Source organism: Oncorhynchus tshawytscha, linkage group LG02 (genome assembly GCF_018296145.1).
Source record: "Oncorhynchus tshawytscha isolate Ot180627B linkage group LG02, Otsh_v2.0, whole genome shotgun sequence".
Taxonomy (NCBI): Eukaryota; Metazoa; Chordata; class Actinopteri; order Salmoniformes; family Salmonidae; genus Oncorhynchus; species Oncorhynchus tshawytscha.
This window is the reverse complement of record NC_056430.1, coordinates 7,627,251-7,647,082: the sequence shown is the minus strand read 5'-3', so window position 1 is coordinate 7,647,082 and position 19,832 is coordinate 7,627,251. Positions and strand designations below refer to the sequence as shown.

Here is a 19,832-nt window from a genome sequence, read left to right as displayed (position 1 = left end):
AGAGAGAGAAGGAAAGAGAGAGAGAAGGAAAGAGAGAAAGAGAAAAGGAAAGAGAGAGAAAAGGAAAGAGAGAGAAAAGGAAAGAGAGAGAAAGAGAGAAGGAAAGTGTTGGTCCCATGTTTCATGAGCTGAAATAAAGATCCCAGAAATTGTCCATCTGCACAAAAAGCTTATTTCCCTTAAATTTTGTGCACCAATTTGTTTATAGTCCTGCTAGTGAGCATTTCTTCTTTGACAAGATAATCCATCCACCTGACAGGTGTGGCATATCAAGAAGCTGATTAAACAGCACTAAATCAGCATTAGATCATTAAACAGGTGCAGCTTGTGCTGGGGACAATAAAATGCCACTCTAAACCAGAGCTCTTGCCAGAGAATTGAATGTTCATTTCTCTACCATAAGCCACCGTCAACGTCGTTTTAGAGAATTTGTCAGAATGTCCACTCGGCCTCACAACCGCAGACCGTGTGTAACCACGCCAGCCCAGGATTTCCACATCCGGCTTCTTCACCTGCGGGATCGTCTGAGACCAGCCACCCAGGCAGCTGATAAAACTGAGGAGTATTTATGTCTGTAATAAAGCCCTTTTGTGAGGAAAAACTCAATATTTTTGTCTGGGCCTTGCTCCCCAGTGGGTGGGCCTATGCTCTTCTAAGCCCACCCATGGCTGTGCCCCTGCCCAGTCATGTGAAATCCATAGATTAGGGCCTAACGAATTCATTTCAATTGACCGATTTCCTTATATGAACTGTAACTCAGTAAAATCGTTGAAATTGTTGCATGTTGCGTTTATATATATATATATATTTTTTGTGTTCAGTACAGAAAGACAAAGTATAGTAATCAGAAGTCACTTATTAAACAACTTATTAAAGCTACTTAGACGTTTTATCAATTGACTATGATTATATGATATGGACTTGATCATCTACTCTGCTTTCCCTTTTTTTGTCAACTAAGCATGATTCGCATCTATTACTAAACACTGTACAGCTACAGGGACTTTTCAGAACAATGAAACATTGATATTGAAGCGAATAGAGGCATTATCCCTCTGTTACGTGTATAAATGTTCGTAGTTGAACTACTGAAGTTATTAGAATATTGCATTTTAGTTTAACATGTTTGAGAGTTAAACACTTTGTGCTATTCTTTTATTATGTAAAGTTTGGAATGCCATCTCTGTATCTGATCTGTTCACACTAGTAGTTCAAAGTCACACAATCATTTGGCAGCATCCATTATACCCAGCCTCCTTACAATCAAGACTGAGTTAGCCAAATATCTAGCTTGGTTGCCTGATCTGAAGGCTTTAGCAAGTCATCTCTGGCTGCTGTGGCACGGTAACAAACAAGGGATTGGCTAAAGCACAATCACCTCTGGTAACCAGGTTGCAAAACAACTGAGGCTGTCATGGTAACAAACAAGGGATTGGCTAAAGCACAATCACATCTGGTAACCAGGCTGCAAAACAGAGGCTGGCCATATTTATGATGCTTCCCTTTGATAACCCCCCCTACAATTTTATAAATATATATATATTAATTTATCATAAGCACAGCGAATAATGTTTTGGGCTCTTTACTGTAGAAGGCATGTAAATATGAATGTAATGTCATGCTGCTAGTATTTCTGCTGAGGCCCTGAAGCTAATGACATACTGTGGTTTAAATATATCTTCTCTGCCTTGACAGTATTGTCTCTGCATCAAAATGGTGGGATATGTGTTTTTGTTTTTAGTCCGCAGTCAGCTATAGAGCTCAGATCTTTTTGAGAGAAATCAATAGCACCAAGATGGTTCACATCTCTCATAGCGTACACTGTGCTTAGCCGAGGAGTGTTAGAAACGCTTAAATCCGTAAATACAAGCTAAAACTCTGTGTGTGTGTGTGTGTGTGTGTGTGTGTGTGTGTGTGAAATCATCCCAAAGCATAGTCAAATCTTATATGGTAGTGATAAGCTACTAAACACAGGGGGTTGGTAGCACCTTAATTGGGGAGGACGGACTCATAGTAATGGCCTGAAAAGAAGAAATGGAACATCAAAAAACACCTGGTTTCCACGTGTTTGACCCCATTCCATTTAATCCATTCCAGACATTATGAGCCGCCCTCCCCTCTGCAATCTCCTGTGGTACTAAACTAACGTTTTAGTGGAGGGATGGATGGGATTGGATGGAGGAATGGCTGGATGGGAGGAAGAGAGAGTGGGATGGCTGATGAGAGGGAGGGAGGAAGGGATGGATGGATGAGAGGGGTGGCTGGAAGGAGAGTGGGATGGCTGATGAGAGGGAGGGAGGAATGGATGGATGGATGGGTGAGAGGGGTGGCTGGAAGGAGAGTGGGATGGCTGATGAGAGGGAGGGAGGAATGGATGGATGGGTGAGAGGGGTGGCTGGAAGGAGAGGGATGGCTGATGAGAGGGATGGAGGAATGAATGGATGAGAGGGGTGGCTGGAAGGAGAGTGGGATGGCTGATGAGAGGGAGGGAGGAAGGAATGGATGGATGGGGGAGGGGTGGCTGGAAGGAATGGATGCTGATGAGAGGGAGGGAGGAATGGATGATGGGAGGGGTGGCTGGAAGGAGAGTGGGATGGCTGATGAGAGGGAGGGAGGAATGGATGGATGGGAGGGGTGGCTGGAAGGAGAGTGGGTGGCTGGAAGGAATGGATGGATGGGATGGCTGGGATGGCTGATGAGAGGGAGGGAGGAATGGATGGATGGGTGAGAGGGGTGGCTGGAAGGAGAGTGGGATGGCTGATGAGAGGGAGGGAGGAATGAATGGATGGGAGGGGTGGCTGGAAGGAGAGTGGGATGGCTGATGAGAGGGAGGGAGGGAGGAATGGATGGATGGGTGAGAGGGGTGGCTGGAAGGAGAGTGGGATGGCTGATGAGAGGGAGGGAGGAATGGATGGATGGGAGGGGTGGCTGGAAGGAGAGTGGGATGGCTGATGAGAGGGAGGGAGGAATGGATGGATGGGAGGGGTGGCTGGAAGGAGAGTGGGATGGCTGATGAGAGGGAGGGAGGAATGGATGGATGGGAGGGGTGGCTGGAAGGAGAGTGGGATGGCTGATGAGAGGGAGGGAGGAATGGATGGATGGGTGGGAGGGGTGGCTGGAAGGAGAGTGGGATGGCTGATGAGAGGGAGGGAGGAATGGATGGATGGATGAGAGGGGTGGCTGGAAGGAGAGTGGGATGGCTGATGAGAGGGAGGGAGGAATGGATGGATGGGAGGGGTGGCTGGAAGGAGAGTGGGATGGCTGATGAGAGGGAGGGAGGAATGGATGGATGGTGAGAGGGGTGGCTGGAAGGAGAGTGGGATGGCTGATGAGAGGGAGGGAGGAATGGATGGATGGATGAGAGGGGTGGCTGGAAGGAGAGTGGGATGGCTGATGAGAGGGAGGGAGGAATGGATGGATGGATGAGAGGGGTGGCTGGAAGGAGAGTGGGATGGCTGATGAGAGGGAGGGAGGAATGGATGGATGGGAGGGGTGGCTGATGAAGGGAGGGAGGAATGAATGGATGAGAGGGGATGGCTGATGAGAGGAGGGAGGAATGGATGGGGAAGGGGTGGCTGGAATGGAGTGGGGGCTGATGAGAGGGAGGGGAATGGATGGATGGGAGGGGAGTGGGATGGCTGATGAGAGGGAGGGAGGAATGGATGGATGGGTGAGAGGGGTGGCTGGAAGGAGAGTGGGATGGCTGATGAGAGGGAGGGAGGAATGGATGGATGGGTGAGAGGGGTGGCTGGAAGGAGAGTGGGATGGCTGATGAGAGGGAGGGAGGGAGGAATAACACTTCCTGTTTTGTTTTATTTTGCACTAGACAAGCAGACGGCCACAATGTGCTCTTTAAAATCTGTATTGGACAGTTGACCTCTCCAGGGTTGTGCTCATTAGGCACCAAACGGAAGAAAACTGACAATCAGGGAAGGACTACTTGGGATCTGGTCCAATAACAAACGTTCGTAAAAAACAAACAACTTAAACCATTTAACACTGAGTTCCCTAATGAACAGGAAAGTTCAGAGAGTAGGTCCTGATGTTCTGGATTGGTGGGTCTGAACTCGGGTCTCTTTTGTCATTATTAATGGGGAAAAATCTCAATTGAAAATGTTTTAGTCCAGGACTAGGCTTATTGGAAACCAGCCGTAGGTCTGTGTGTGGTCAGCTCCTTGTAATTGCTCCTGTGCTGTTGTCTCTATCATATGAGCTGCTCAGTGGTGTTAAAATGGCAGGTTTCTCATATGTCACTTGGATAAGAATCATCCCCAGGTGCCATTGCTAACACCGAGTGAGAGTCGGCTAGAGAGAAGTTTAGAAGTATACTCGATCTTTTGTTATCGATTTTATAAAATGTTCATTATTTTGTGTGAAACTTTTTTTTTTTTTTAAATTTCATGTTAGTTTAAAATTCACTGTTTTATGTATCATGTAATGTAAAAAAAATAAAATAAACATTTGTGAAATGCTGCTTTGGTAGGACTTATATATAGTCAGATTCATTATCATATAGGCTACAAGCAAATTATACAATTGCGCCATCTAGTGTATACTATAGAAATAACCTCCCAATTCTGGAGGTACTTGTATATGTGCTTGAATCTGAATATTCAAGCACATATTGATGATATATTGGGCCAGTCAGCTGGCATCGAGCTATAAGAAACAATGTCAACAAGGTTTTGTTTGCAGACTTTATTGTCCATTCATTTGGGTGAGTAAAACAATAAAAAAAAAAAAACACTATTGTGATGGCACTAAAATGTGCTATCAAATGCATCACAAACAGATGAATTCAGAATACTTTTTGCATTCGTGTGCAGGCAGTTTTCGGGTTCCGTTTTCAGACGTTACAGTCACGTTGTCATAATGGCAGTGAGAATGTACATATTTTCCCCATTAATAAAAACGATATCTTCACATCCAATATATTTCAACATGTTTAAAAAACACATCAAGACTCCAAACCAAGTAAAAAGAAAACATTTCTAAAAATCATCCAACAGCAACATCTGCAATAAACACTGATCCAAAACATTTTTTTTTTTTTACAGCTAAATCAGAGCTCAAATACAAATGCAGTTTATTTGACAGTTTAAAGAGACTATAATCAATTGTTAAATCTAATCAAAGTAATAATTTTGCACAAATATACCATCTAGACCTGTGAATACAGGAGAATAGTTGTAGATGAGAGCCCTCTCCTCCTCACTGGCTGAAGAGAACTTGTGATGATTCTTCATGGCTGTGAATAGGAGGATGAGTAGGACAACAGAAGAGATTAGCCAACTGTGTTTAAACGCTAACATACTCCCACATCTACAGGCCTACTACACTGAATAAAAATGCAACAATTATTGAGTTACAGTTTATAGAAAAGGAAATCAGTCAATTGAAATATATTAATTAGGCCCTAATCTATGGATTTCACATGACTGGGAATACAGATATGCATCTGTTGGGTCACAGATACCTTAAAATTGGTTGGCCACAGATAGTGTACCTATTAAAAAAAACAAAAACAGTTAGGGGCGTGGATCAGAAAACCAGTCAGTATCTGGTGTGACCACCATTTGCCTCATGCAGTGCGACAACTCCTTCACATAGATTTGATCAGGTTGTTGATTGTGGCCTGTGAAATGTTGTCCCACTCCTCTTCAATGGCCGTGCAAAGTTGCATTATATTGCCGGGAAATGGAGCACGCTGTCATACACGTTGATCCAGAGCATCCCAAACATGCTCAATGGGTGACGTGTCTGGTGAGTATGCAGGCCATGGAAGAACTGGGACATTTTCAGCTTCCAGGAATTGTGTACAGATCCTTGCGACATGGAGCCGTGCTTTATCATGCTGAAACATGAGGTGATGGCAGCGGATGAATGGCACGACAATGGGCCTCAGGATCACGTCACCGTATCTCTGTGCATTCAAATTGCCATCGATAAAATACAAAATTGTGTTCGTTGTCCGTAGCTTATGCCTGCCCACACCATAACCCCACCACCAACATGGGGCACTCTGTTCACAACGTTGACATCAGAAAACCGCTCGCCCACAAACGCCATACAAACCGTCTGCCCGGTACAGTTGAAACTGGGATTCATCCATGAAGAGCACACTCCTCCAGCGTGCCATCGGCCATTGAAGGTGAGCATTTGCCCACTGAAGTTGGTGATGACGCCGAACTGCAGTCAGGTCAAGACCCTTGGTGAGGATGATTAGACACACAGATGAGCTTTCCTGAGGTGGCGTCGGACAGTTTGTGCAGAAATTATTTGGTTGTGCAAATACCGGATGTGGAGGTCCTGGGCTGGCATGGTTACACATGGTCTGCAGTTGTGAGGCCGGTTGGACATGCTGCCAAATTCTCTAAAATGATGTTGGAGGTGGCTTATGGTAGAAAAATACACAACATGTCTCTGGCAACAGCTCTGGTGGATATTCCCACAGTCAGCATGCCAAATTGCCACGCTCCATCAAAACTCGAGACATCTGTGGCATTGTATTGTGTGACAAAATTGCACATTTTAGTGGCCTTTTGTCCCCAGCACAAGGTGCACCTGTGCAATGATCATGCTGTTTAATCAGCTTTTTTTTGACATGCCACACCTGTCAGGTGGATGGATTATCTTGTCTAAAATAAGAAAATGTTCATTAACAGGGATGTAAACAAATGTGTGTTCAACATATGAGAGAAAAAAGCTTATTGTGTAGAACATTTCTGGCATCTATATAATAAAAATAAAATGAAACATGGGACCAATACTTAAGTTAATATTTGTTTTCAGTGTATGTTTCAGTGTATGTGTAACCAACCATACTGTTGCATTACAATAATACGGAGTTGGCTCAACTCAAACGTCTTGGAATCACCAAGACTCTTCCTAGAGCTGGCTGCCCGGTCAAACTGAGCAATCGGTGGAGAAAGGCCTTGGTCAGGGAGGTGACCAAGAACCCGATAGTCACTGACTGAGCTCCAGAGCTCCTCTGTGGAGATGGGAGAACCTTCCAGAAGGACAACCATCTCTGCAGCACTCCACCAATCAGGCCATTATGGTAGAGTGGTCAGACAGAAGCCACTCCTCAGTAAAAGGCACATGACAGCCAGCGTGGAGTTTGCCAAAAGGCACCTAAAGGACTCAGACCATAAGAAACAAGATTCTCTGGTCTGATGAAACCAAGATTGAACTCTTTGGCCTGAATAGCAAGTGTCACGTCTGGGGGAAACATGGCACATTCCCTACGGTGAAGCATGGTGGTGGCATCATCATGTTGTGGGGATGTTTTTCAGCAGCAGGGACTGGGAGACGGGAAAGATGAACTGAGAAAAGTACAGAGGGATCCTTGAGGAAAACCTGTTCCAGACCGCTCAGGACTGGGGTGAAGGTTCACCTTCGAACAGGACAACAACACAGCCAAGACAACGTAGGAGTCTCTGAATGTCCTTGAGTGGCCCAGCCAGAGCCCGGACTTGAACATCTCTGGATAGACCTGAAAATAGCAGAGCTTGAGAGGATCTGCAGAGAAGAATGGCAGAAACTCCCCAAATACAGGTGTGCCTAGCTTGTAGCGTCATACCCAAGAAGACTTGAGGCTGTAATCGCTGCCAAAGGTGCTTCAAATCAAATTGTATTTGTCACATACACATGGTTAGCAGATGTTAATGCGAGTGTAGCGAAATGCTTGTGCAGCGAAATGCTTGTGCTTCTAGTTCCGACAATGCAGTAATAACCAACGAGTAATCTAACCTAACAATTTCACAACTACTACCTTATACACACACAAGTGTAAAGGGATAAAGAATATGTACATAAAGATATGAATGAGTGATGGTACAGAATGGCATAGGCAAGATGCAGTAGATGATAGAGTACAGTATATACATATGAGATGAGTAATGTAGGGTCTGTAAACATTATATTAAGTGGCATTGTTTAAAGTGGCTAGTGATACATTTTTACATCAATTTTTAAATTTTTAAAGTGGCTGGAGTTGAGTCAGTATGTTGGCAGCAGCCATTCAATGTTAGTGTTAAACATCCACCAGTCTGATGGCCTTGAGATAGAAGCTGTTTTTCCAGTCTCTTGGTCCCTGCTTTGATGCACCTGTACTGACCTCGCCTTCTGGATGATAGCGGGGTAAACAGGCAGTTTGCTCGGGTGGTTGTTGTCCTTGATGATCTTAATGGCCTTCCTGTGACATCGGGTGGTGTAGGTGTCCTGGAGGGCAGGTAGTTTGCCCCCGGTGATGCGTTGTGCAGACCTCACTACCCTCTGGAGAGCCTTACGGTTGTGGCCGGTGCAGTTGCTGTACCAGGCGGTGATACAGCCTGACAGGATGCTCTCGATTGTGCATCTGTAGAAGTTTGAGTGCTTTTGGTGACAAGCCAAATTTCTTCAGCCTCCTGAGGTTGAAGAGGCGCTGCTGTGCCTTCCTCACGATGCTGTCTGTGTGAGTGGACCAATTCAGTTTGTCTGTGATGTGTATGCCGAGGAACTTAAAACTTGCTACCCTCTCCACTACTGTTCCATCGATGTGGATAGGGGGGTGTTCCCTCTGCTGTTTCCTGAAGTCCACAATCATCTCTGTTTTGTTGACGTTGAGTGGGAGGTTATTTTCCTGACGCCACACTCCGAGGGCCCTCACCTCCTCCCTCTAGGCCGTCTCGTCGTTGTTGGTAATCAAGCCTACCACTCTAGTGTCATCTGCAAACTTGATGATTGAGTTGGAGGCTTACATGGCCACGCAGTCGTGGGTGAACAGGGAGTACAGGAGAGGGCTCAGAATGCACCCTTGAGGGGCTCCAGTGTTGAGGATCAGCGGGGTGGAGATGTTACCTACCCTCACCACCTGGGGGCGGCCCGTCAGGAAGTCCAGTACCCAGTTGCACAGGGCAGGGTCGAGACCCAGGGTCTCGAGCTTGATGACGAGTTTGGAGGGTACTATGGTGTTAAATGCTGAGCTGTAGTCAATGAACAGCATTCTCACATAGGTATTCCTCTTGTCCAGATGGGTTAGGGCAGTGTGGTTGCGATTGCGTCGTCTGTGGACCTATTTGGGCGGTAAGCAAATTGGAGTGGGTCTAGGGTGTCAGGTAGGGTGGAGGTGATATGGTCCTTGACTAGTCTCTCAAAGCACTTCATGATGACGGAAGTGAGTGCTACGGGGCGGTAGTCGTTTAGCTCAGTTACCTTAGCTTTCTTGGGAACAGGAACAATGGTGGCCCTCTTGAAGCATGTGGGAAGAGCAGACTGGGATAAGGATTGATCGAATATGTCCATAAACACACCAGCCAGCTGGTCTGCGCATGCTCTGAGGACACGGCTGGGCCTGCAGCCTTGCGAGGGTGAACACGTTTAAATGTTTTACTCACGTCGGCTGCAGTGAAGGAGAGGCCGCATGTTTTGGTTGCGGGCCGTGTCAGTGGCACTGTATTGTCCTCAAAGCGGGCAAAGAAGTTGTTAAGTCTGTGTGGGAGCAAGACATCCTGGTCCGTGACTGGGCTGGTTTTCTTTTTGTAATCCGTGATTGACTGTAGACCCTGCCACATGCCTCTTGTGTCTGAGCCGTTGAATTGTGACTCTACTTTGTCTCTATACTGATGCTTAGCTTGTTTGATGGCCTTGCGGAGGGAATAGGTACACTGTATTATCATGTTTCCGGTCACCTTGCCCTGGTTAAAAGCAGTGGTTTGCGCTTTCAGTCTCGCGACGACATCACCGATGCACTTGCTAATAAACTCACTCACCGAATCAGCATATTCGTCAATGTTGTTGTTGGACGCAATGCGGAACATATCCCAGTCCACGTGATGGAAGCAGTCTTGAAGCGTGGACTCAGATCAGTCGGACCAGTGTTGAACAGACATCAGCGTGGGAGCTTCCTGTTTTAGTCTCGGTCTATAGGCAGGGAGCAACAAAATGGAGTCGTGGTCAGCTTTTCCAAAAGGAGGGCGGGGGAGGGCCTGATATGCGGCGCGGAAGTTAGAATAACAATGATCCAGGGTTTTGCCAGCCCTGGTAGCACAATCGATATGCTGATAGAATTTAGGGAGTCTTGTTTTCAGATTAGCCTTGTGAGTATTGTGAGTAGATTGAGGGGAAAAAACATTAAATTAATTGATCAAATAAGGCTGACGTAACAAAACGTGGGAAAAGGGCTCTTAATACATTGAGAAAGCACCGGATAATGAAAGCCTAGTGTAATGTAGGGTTAACAAATCATGTTGTTTATCTGACACAATGTATGACTGTAGGATGACCTGTCATCTACAGGTTAAATGGTCCAATAACTACAGTCCCTCACCAGGCCAGCGTCATACAGTCCCTCACCAGGCCAGTGTCGTGCAGTCCAATAACTAATCTACAGTCCCCCTCAGGCCAGGCCAGCCATTGTACAGTCCCTCACCAGGCCAGCAGTCCCTCACCAGGCCAGTCCCTCACCAGGCCAGCATTGTGCAGTCCAATAACTAATCTACAGTCCCTCACCAGGCCAGTGTCGTACAGTCCAATAACTAATCTACAGTCCCTCACCAGGCCAGTGTCGTGTAGTCCCTCACCAGGCCAGCGTCATACAGTCCAGTAACTAATCTACAGTCCCTCACCAGGCCAGCGTCGTTCTTAACTGATTTGCCTGCTTAAAGAAAAGTGGACTAAAATAACTCACCCTCGGAGACAAAGAAGTGTGCTGTGTAGAAGGATGCTCTGACGGAGGCAGCAGAGTGGACCATGCCTGGTTTATCTACCCACTCAAAGGGACTCTTCTCAGGGTGCCACTGGACAGCATAGAATGGATAGTGGTATGCTAGAACAGGAAAACAGACAGAACATATATACTAGAACAACTCTAGTATCCGGGTACAGTGTGGGCCATTAGACAGCAGAAAACAGATCACTCTAGTATCCTGGTACAGTGTGGGCCATTAGACAGCAGAAAACAGATCACTAGTATCCGGGTAGTGTGGGCCATTAGACAGCAGAAAACAGATCACTCTAGTATCCTGGTACAGTGTGGGCCATTAGACAGCAGAAAACAGATCACTCTAGTATCCAGGTAGTGTGGGCCATTAGACAGCAGAAAACAGATCACTCTAGTATCCAGGTACAGTGTGGGCCATTAGACAGCAGAAAACAGATCACTCTAGTATCCAGGTACAGTGTGGGCCATTAGACAGCAGAAAACAGATCACTCTAGTATCCAGGTACAGTGTGGGCCATTAGACAGCAGAAAACAGATCACTCTAGTATCCAGGTACAGTGTGGGCCATTAGACAGCAGAAAACAGATCACTCTAGTATCCAGGTACAGTGTGGGCCATTAGACAGCAGAAAACAGATCACTCTAGTATCCAGGTACAGTGTGGGCCATTAGACAGCAGAAAACAGATCACTCTAGTATCCAGGTACAGTGTGGGCCATTAGACAGCAGAAAACAGATCACTCTAGTATCCAGGTACAGTGTGGGCCATTAGACATCAGAAAACAGATCATTAGTATCCTGGTACAGTGTGGGCCATTAGACATCAGAAAACAGATCATTAGTATCCAGGTACAGTGTGGGCCATTAGACAGCAGAAAACAGATCATTAGTATCCAGGTACAGTGTGGGCCATTAGACAGCAGAAAACAGATAATTAGTATCCAGGTACAGTGTGGGCCATTAGACAGCAGAAAACAGATCATTAGTATCCTGGTACAGTGTGGGCCATTAGACATCAGAAAACAGATCATTAGTATCCTGGTACAGTGTGGGCCATTAGACAGCAGAAAACAGATCACTCTAGTATCCAGGTACAGTGCAGGCCATTAGACAGCAGAAAACAGATCACTCTAGTATCCAGGTACAGTGTGGGCCATTAGACATCAGAAAACAGATCATTAGTATCCTGGTACAGTGTGGGCCATTAGACAGCAGAAAACAGATCACTCTAGTATCCAGGTACAGTGCAGGCCATTAGACAGCAGAAAACAGATCACTCTAGTATCCAGGTACAGTGTGGGCCATTAGACAGCAGAAAACAGATCACTCTAGTATCCAGGTACAGTGTGGGCCATTAGACAGCAGAAAACAGATCACTCTAGTATCCAGGTACAGTGTGGGCCATTAGACAGCAGAAAACAGATCACTCTAGTATCCAGGTACAGTGTGGGCCATTAGACAGCAGAAAACAGATCACTCTAGTATCCAGGTACAGTGTGGGCCATTAGACAGCAGAAAACAGATCACTCTAGTATCCAGGTACAGTGTGACTGATTAGCACCTGGAGTCTTGTGGACATGACCGATTGTTAAATCAACACACTGAAGTAAATGTATTTTAAAAACATCAGTTGAATACGTGTGAATCAACATACCCAGCTTGTGAAGGATTGCACACACACACACACACACACACACACACACACACACACACACACACACACCTGCAGGGATCCCATGGTTACATAATGTTTACCTACAGTAAAGTCTGTTCAAATACAGCAAAATGCTTGTCCAAGACCAGCTGAACAGATATCAGCTGAAAAGTGATAAGTTCTACCAGTAACGCTGACAACATTTGACTGCCAAATGAACCTTGTGACTAAAGTCCCTCTAGCCATGCTCAGACACCGTACAGTACCTTCCATGGTAGAAACGAACTCTCTCCTGCCGTCTGTGTTGGTGGTCAGAATCTTGTAGAAACGTTTCAGTTTGACATTCCGGCTGTAGTTCTGGTGACATGAATCATTACATTGAGTTACTTTGGAATGTTCCGGAATTTAAAAATAAATGTAAAAAAAAAAAAAGGTTACATTGTTGCTGAGAAATACATATTTATTTTGCTCTAGGAAACAGGAAACTGAAATGTCAACAAAGGAATAGGACAATATATATTCAAATCAAACTGTCACATGCGCCGAATACAACTGTAGACTTTACCTTGAAATACTTACAAGCCCTTAACCAACAGTGCAGTTCCAGAAGAACATATTTATCAAGTAGACTAAAACAAAAAGTAACACAATAAGAATAACGAGGCTATATACAGAGGGTAACGGTACCGAGTCAGTGTGCAGGGGTACAGGCTAGTGGAGGTCATCTGTACATGTAGGTGGGGGCGAAGTGACTGACACACAGGCTAGTGGAGGTCATCTGTACATGTAGGTGGGGGCGAAGTGACTGACACACAGGCTAGTGGAGGTCATCTGTACATGTAGGTGGGGGGAGGTCATCTGTACATGGACTGACTGACACACAGGCTAGTGGAGGTCATCTGTACATGTAGGTGGGGGCGAAGTGACTGACACAGGCAGGCTAGAGGTGGGGGCGAATGTCAACAGGCTAGTGGTGGTCATCTGTACATGTAGGTGGGGGCGAAGTGACTGACACACAGGCTAGTGGTGGTCATCTGTACATGTAGGTGGGGGCGAAGTGACTGACACACAGGCTAGTGGTGGTCATCTGTACATGTAGACTGACACACAGGCTAGTGGTGACTGACACACAGGCTAGTGGTGGTCATCTGTACATGTAGGTGGGGGCGAAGTGACTGACACACAGGCTAGTGGTGGTCATCTGTACATGTAGGTGGGGGTAGGTGGGGGCGAAGTGACTGACACACAGGCTAGTGGTGGTCATCTGTACATGTAGGTGGGGGCGAAGTGACTGACACACAGGCTAGTGGTGGTCATCTGTACATGTAGGTGGGGGCGAAGTGACTGACACACAGGCTAGTGGTGGTCATCTGTACATGTAGGTGGGGGGGGACTGACACACAGGCTAGTGGTGGTCATCTGACTGACACACAGGCTAGTGGTGGTCATCTGTACATGTGGTGGGGGCGAAGTGACTGACACACAGGCTAGTGGTGGTCATCTGTACATGTAGGTGGGGGCGAAGTGACTGACACACAGGCTAGTGGTGGTCATCTGTACATGTAGGTGGGGGCGAAGTGACTGACACACAGGCTAGTGGTGGTCATCTGTACTGACTGACACACAGGCTAGTGGTGGTCATCTGTACATGTAGGTGGGGGCGAAGTGACTGACACACAGGCTAGTGGTGGTCATCTGTACACATGACACACAGGCTAGTGGGGGTCATCTGTACAAGGTGACTGACACACAGGCTAGTGGTGGTCATCTGTACATGTGACACACAGGTGGGGGCGAAGTGACTGACACACAGGCTAGTGGTGGTCATCTGTACATGTAGGTGGGGGCGAAGTGACTGACACACAGGCTAGTGGTGGTCATCTGTACATGTAGGTGGGGGCGAAGTGACTGACACACAGGCTAGTGGTGGTCATCTGTACATGTAGGTGGGGGCGAAGTGACTGACACACAGGCTAGTGGTGGTCATCTGTACATGGTAACTCTGACGCACAGACATTCAAACAAGTCTTCAGATATTCTGGGAACGAGAACGTGGTATTACACTTTCAGCTCAGTGTTTTGACAAGATGAATAATTCACATCCAGAATAATGCTTGTAGAAAAGACGAGGAAGAAAGCACTGATAAGGACACAGTAGGGCTCTGTAGATCGCTGCTCTTCGGTAAAAAAAGGGGTTCATTGGTCAACAAAAAACGAGGATGACCAAGGCACTCTTCATGTAATACAAATGCCTTTATTTGTATGGCATGTTCAATGTAACAAACTCCTTTGAACTGATGAGTTGTTTGGGCAGCATGGCCTTCACCCTGATGAATACCATGCTGTCCGAAACACAGCGGTCTTTAAATCCATTAAAAAACTTTTTTTTTTTTTAAAAGAGCCATTTTAATTCTATAGAATATTGTTTGTTAAAACACTGTGGTCACTTCTGTACTCGTTCCTTCCCTAAGAACAAGTCTATCAGTCCTAAGAACAAGTCAGCCAGCAGTCAGACAGTACCAGAGACATATTCATGTGTTTATTGACGTCAGACAGTACCTGTAGCGACAGACTCCAGCTGTGGAAGTTGGAGGTGATGTTGTCCTCGGACAGAGACTGTAGCAGGCTACCGGGGAAGGTCTTGAACAGACGGCTGGTCTGTGAAGCTGTGGTAAACAAAGTTAACTCAAATATTAAAAGCTTGAATCCTTAGTTGCTACATACATTTTTGGACTTGTAAATTAATTATATATACCCGTTGATTCTTAAAGAATATAACATAAAATGCCTGTCATACCCAATCAGAACCCCAAAATATACACCGTTTTTTGGTTCTAACGTTTGTAAAACAATGTGACCGTAAACAATGTATAGCCTCAACACATGATAAATCTATAATATATCGTGGATGGTCAGTCCTTGCATCCATAGCTCGGTCTATGAATTTGAAAGTGGTTACATTTCTCCAGGCCCATCCTTCACTGTTTTGGCCTCTGGGGTTATTATTTCAACTGCAGATTCTAGTTTTAAATAGGTCAAAAATGGATTGTCAAGATCAATGGTTTCTTTTGGTCCAGGGAATGTTTTTTCTCCCCTGGCATTTAGTCAAGCAATGGAAAACGTAATGTTTTTCTTTCTATTTGCTGCCCAAATGAACACAGCCCTCTACTCCTATGGAGGGGAAACTTGGTCTGTGCACCATACAAGGCACAATATTCATAGACAAACATAGGCCTTCACTCCTAAAGTCTGCAGAAATGTGGTGCTGTCTCTGACCTGGGGTGAATGTGAGAGGCAGGGCCACAGCCTTGGTGTCTGTTAGAGTCAGGAGGTTCTTGTTGCTGGTCAGTACGGTCATCTGCTGAAGACCTTGGCACGTACCCCAAATAGGGAAGTACTCGGACGCATCGTTGGCCTGCATGGAGAGAGGAAGACAATGACGACAAGAGGACCACGAATCAACCGGACGTTCTGCCCAACAGGTGGAAGCCATATAGTGGACACTCCACCACTACACTGTTTATAGAAAGGTCAGGGGCAAGGGGAGTAGTCTTAAACGGTGGGTACCAAACAGAATACTCAATATTTAAAACTGTTATATAGTTACTGAAAACAATTTCCAAAAACAGCCATCGTCAATCAGGGATAAAAACTGAATTGGATTTTGATGGGTACGGAACTGATACATGTATTATATTATGTACCTTGATGGCCAGATCGTAGAAGATCTTTGACAATCGACTGAACTGGGACGTCTCCAGATCTACGTCCCCTCCTGGTAGCAGCAACCTAAAACAACCAATCAACCAATCAGAATCAAATTCAAATCATAATTATTTATTTTTTTACCTTTATTTAATTAGGCAAGTCAGTTAAGAACAAATTCTTATTTTCAATGACGGCCTAGGAACAGTGGGTTAACTGCCTTGTTCAGGGGCAGGACGACAGTCCAACGCTCTAACCACTAGGCTACCCTGACGCCCCAAATTGCCTATAGTCCTTGGCATTTTAATTATTCGAATGAAGGCATCTCTTTACAGTAAACATAATAAGTGAGCAATAATTTCACTCACCCGTTTATGGAGTGAAAGATCTTCTCATATTCTTCATCTGTTTGGTGTATTCTTATGGGAACAACTCGGGCTCCGGCACTCTCCAGGTACTTCACATAGGAGGCAGTGATGTAGGAGGATCCCTGAGCATGAGGGTCTCCTACGATGTTCTCCTGGGCCAGGACACCTGAAATAACAATACACTTTCCATTTAAAAAAAAACTACAACAAGACTATCATAATGTCTAGGTGGGTGTAGTTGTACATCAAGTTGCCTCACGCTACAGAAACAGGAGATAGACTCCTGGACAGTTCTGGCTTGGACAAGGCCCTATTCCTTTGAAAAACAACAAAAACGGCAACAAACCCTCCACTTGGTTTGCTTTAAAGCTGATAGATAGGGTTAAAGGTTACTGTGAAGACAGGTGTGGTTAATATATACAGCCATCATCATCACAGATATTCTCTCTCTCTCTCTCCAACGTCTATGGTCGATTTCAACAGACTATTTTTCTACTTAGCCTATATACATACACCTGAGGCAATTCTAAATAACCTGCTTTTTAGAAGGCGAAATATTGAGCAGCCGGTCTATAACTCTGCAATGGCTACATGAGGATTAACGTTGATCAGTGAAAAATATCAAATATATGTTTTATAACTTATCAAATCTATACAATCAAGATGACATTCTGAAGTGAGTTTCTCTTGTTTCACTTCCTAGAAAATTGACAATTTCATGTTGGAAATTGGTAGGTTCCGATAATGGTCCAAGAACATTCTAGAATAACACATTACCAGCAGCATATAAGGAACATTCCAGATACACTCATACATACAAATTCACCCTACAGATTGATTCGGAAGGGCTTACCGATGATGGGTCTGTAATTTAGATGGTCACTACAAACCACCAGCAGAGGCACACCGCAAAGGCAAGCGGCCAACACCGCAAGAACCGCAAACGGAGGACTCATTCCCCTCGGGTAGCTTACATAAAATAAAAATGCTAAAATTGTCAGACACTAGTTCTCCTGCTTCAATGATCAGCAGCGCGGTATGTGATGATGGTACCAGTGAGAACGAGGAGGCTGTAGTCTACTGCAGTTATGTGACGCGTAATCCCTGGACTCTACAGTGAAGCCTATCGATTCTCTCACGCGTGGCGGGGGACGCGTGAAAAAAAAAGGTTTCAGTCACGTGTGCAATTATGAAAACTCACCGAATGACATGTGGACATGCGAAATATTTCAACCAGGCTATAACGCAAAAGGCAACATTATGCTATTTCAGTGGCGTGTATTCATGGATGCCGCTTCCCCAAAACATTGATCAAGAAAAAAAAAAACATAAAATAATTACAAGAGGATGAATGTATCACACTAGAGAAAACCCCGAACGAGCGAAACAGCGCCCCCTCTGTCTCTGTATGTGTAGCCCATCTATCTGACTGCAGTCTTGTCAAAAAGAGGATGATATTGTTGCCGCCCATAGCATTGAATGCAAGCGAAGCCACATAGCATTTTGGCCTCTCTTGATGAAAAAAAAAAAAACAATAACAGCCAATCAGCGTTGAGCTAAACTGAGCAAGCTGAACTGTAAATGATCCTGGTCCACCCCCTAAAAAATGCAAAGGGAAGCCAGTTTGGATTTGGCTTCAATCTAATCACATCACATGAAACCAAACGTCATTGCCAGAAGAAAATTTGAATTGTTGCATCTCGAACTTGTGGTTTTACTTAATTATCCGTACTGGCCTATGATTATATTGGTGAATCGGATCCAACCATAAATTCATACATTGTGTGCCCCTGGCCTAAGAGGATGGAACATCACAATTATCACAACACATAGGTTTCCCCCCCCCCTGGCTTGGCTTCCCCAGTGATTTTACCCATGCACCACTACTGTTATTACATCGGCATTCATGAATTCAACAAGATTGACATTTGTAGGTGTCACACATATGGTGGGAAAATTACAAACTCTGTTAAACACATACGCAGGTATAAGCCATTTTACATTTCCACTGTCTGTTTCTGTCGTGTATGAAGAAGCTAGTGTTTTTTCACTCTTGTCTTTGTGTAATTTAGTCACGCGACCAAAGACAAAGGGCCGTCTGAGAGTGACCACAGTTTGTGGTCCATCCTGTCATTTTCATATCTTTCAAGGGCACAGCTATGTGGAGATATGAAGATCAGAGGCTAGTTTGAGCAGCAGCAGCTAGATAGTAATAAAACTGTTGATATCACTTGTTTTGTATGCTATGTTGATATCACGTGTTTTGTATGCTATGTTGATATCACTTGTTTTGTATGCTATGTTGATATCACTTGTTTTGAATGCTATGTTTGCGGCAGGTAGCCTAGTGGTTAAAGCCAGTAACTGAAAGGTTGTTGGATCAAATCCCCGAGCTGACAATGTAAAAATCTGCCATTCCGCCCCTGAACAAGGCACTGTTCCCTGGTAGGCTGTCATTGTAAATAAGAATTGGTTCTTAACTGACTTGCCTAGTTAAATAAAGGTTACATGTACCCACCATGACCTCACACACCTGCTAAACTGCCACGTAGACAAACGAGGTTGTACCTACCTATAAAAGCGCCTTAAGAGCCTTAACTCTGCACCATTGAGGGATTTTTAATGGCTCCAGATTTGAAAAATGTATAATATAATTGTTGTTCGAAGAATCTACAGTCTCTCTTTCTTTCTGGTTAGAATTTCCATGACAATCTGTAACTGCATCTCGTGTGTCCTCCTGCTTCTGTGAACAAAATGAACATACCGTTTCCCGCAAGGAATCCTGGGAAATGAGTGATTGCGAGAATGGAGAGCTCTTTTATTATATCTCAGTGATGGAGAGGCCAGAGATAGCCAGACTAGTAAATTGGGCCGAGGAACAGTAGAGGTGCATGTGTAAAATCACTGGGGAAGCCAGGAAACAAAATAGCTATTTTACAACCTATGTGTTGTGATAATTGTGTTGTTTGCTCTATAACCTGTTAGTTCATATGCCTTGCCACCGTGATATATACAGTGCATTTAGAAACATTTCAGACCTCTTGACTTTTTCCACATTTTGTTACATTACATCCTTATTCTAAAATTGATACAATTGTTTTTTCCACCTCATCAATCTACACACAATACCCCATAATGACATCACAATACCCCATAATGACATCACAATACCCCATAATGACATCACAATACCCCATAATGACATCGCAATACCCCATAATGACATAGCAAAAACAGGTTTTTAGAAATGTTTGCAAATTTATTACAAATAAAAAAAATGGAAATATTACATTTTCATAAGTATTCAGACCCTTTACTTGTTGAAGCACCTTGTGCAGTGATTACAACCTCGTGACTTCTTGGGTATGACGCTACAAGCTTGGCACACCTGTATTTGGGGATTT

The 19,832-nt window shown here is 44.9% G+C and overlaps 1 protein-coding gene across 1 annotated transcript; it reads right to left on the bottom strand.

Moving 5' to 3' along the window:
* Positions 1-4,688: 4,688 nt before the first annotated feature.
* On the bottom strand, positions 4,689-17,719 carry zgc:171566. The gene is made up of 8 exons (XM_042329828.1): positions 17,282-17,719; positions 16,429-16,594; positions 16,060-16,144; positions 15,632-15,770; positions 14,915-15,021; positions 12,622-12,712; positions 10,670-10,807; positions 4,689-5,248 (listed from the first exon to the last, which is right to left on the bottom strand). The coding sequence occupies exons 1-8, from the start codon at positions 17,382-17,384 to the stop codon at positions 5,127-5,129; spliced, it is 951 nt and encodes a 316-aa protein (XP_042185762.1). The 5' UTR covers positions 17,385-17,719; the 3' UTR covers positions 4,689-5,126.
* Between the last annotated feature and the right edge of the window lie 2,113 nt (positions 17,720-19,832).

Excerpts from the sequence above, each read along its gene's own strand:
- zgc:171566 (XM_042329828.1), bottom strand. The coding sequence starts at position 17,384 with ATGAGTCCTCCGTTTGCGGTTCTTGCGGTGTTGGCCGCTTGCCTTTGC. Across the intron at positions 16,145-16,428 it reads ATCTTTCACTCCATAAACGG|GTTGCTGCTACCAGGAGGGG; the intron begins GTGAGTGAAATT and ends TGGTTGTTTTAG. Across the intron at positions 12,713-14,914 it reads GCTGGAGTCTGTCGCTACAG|AACTACAGCCGGAATGTCAA; the intron begins GTACTGTCTGAC and ends TCATGTCACCAG.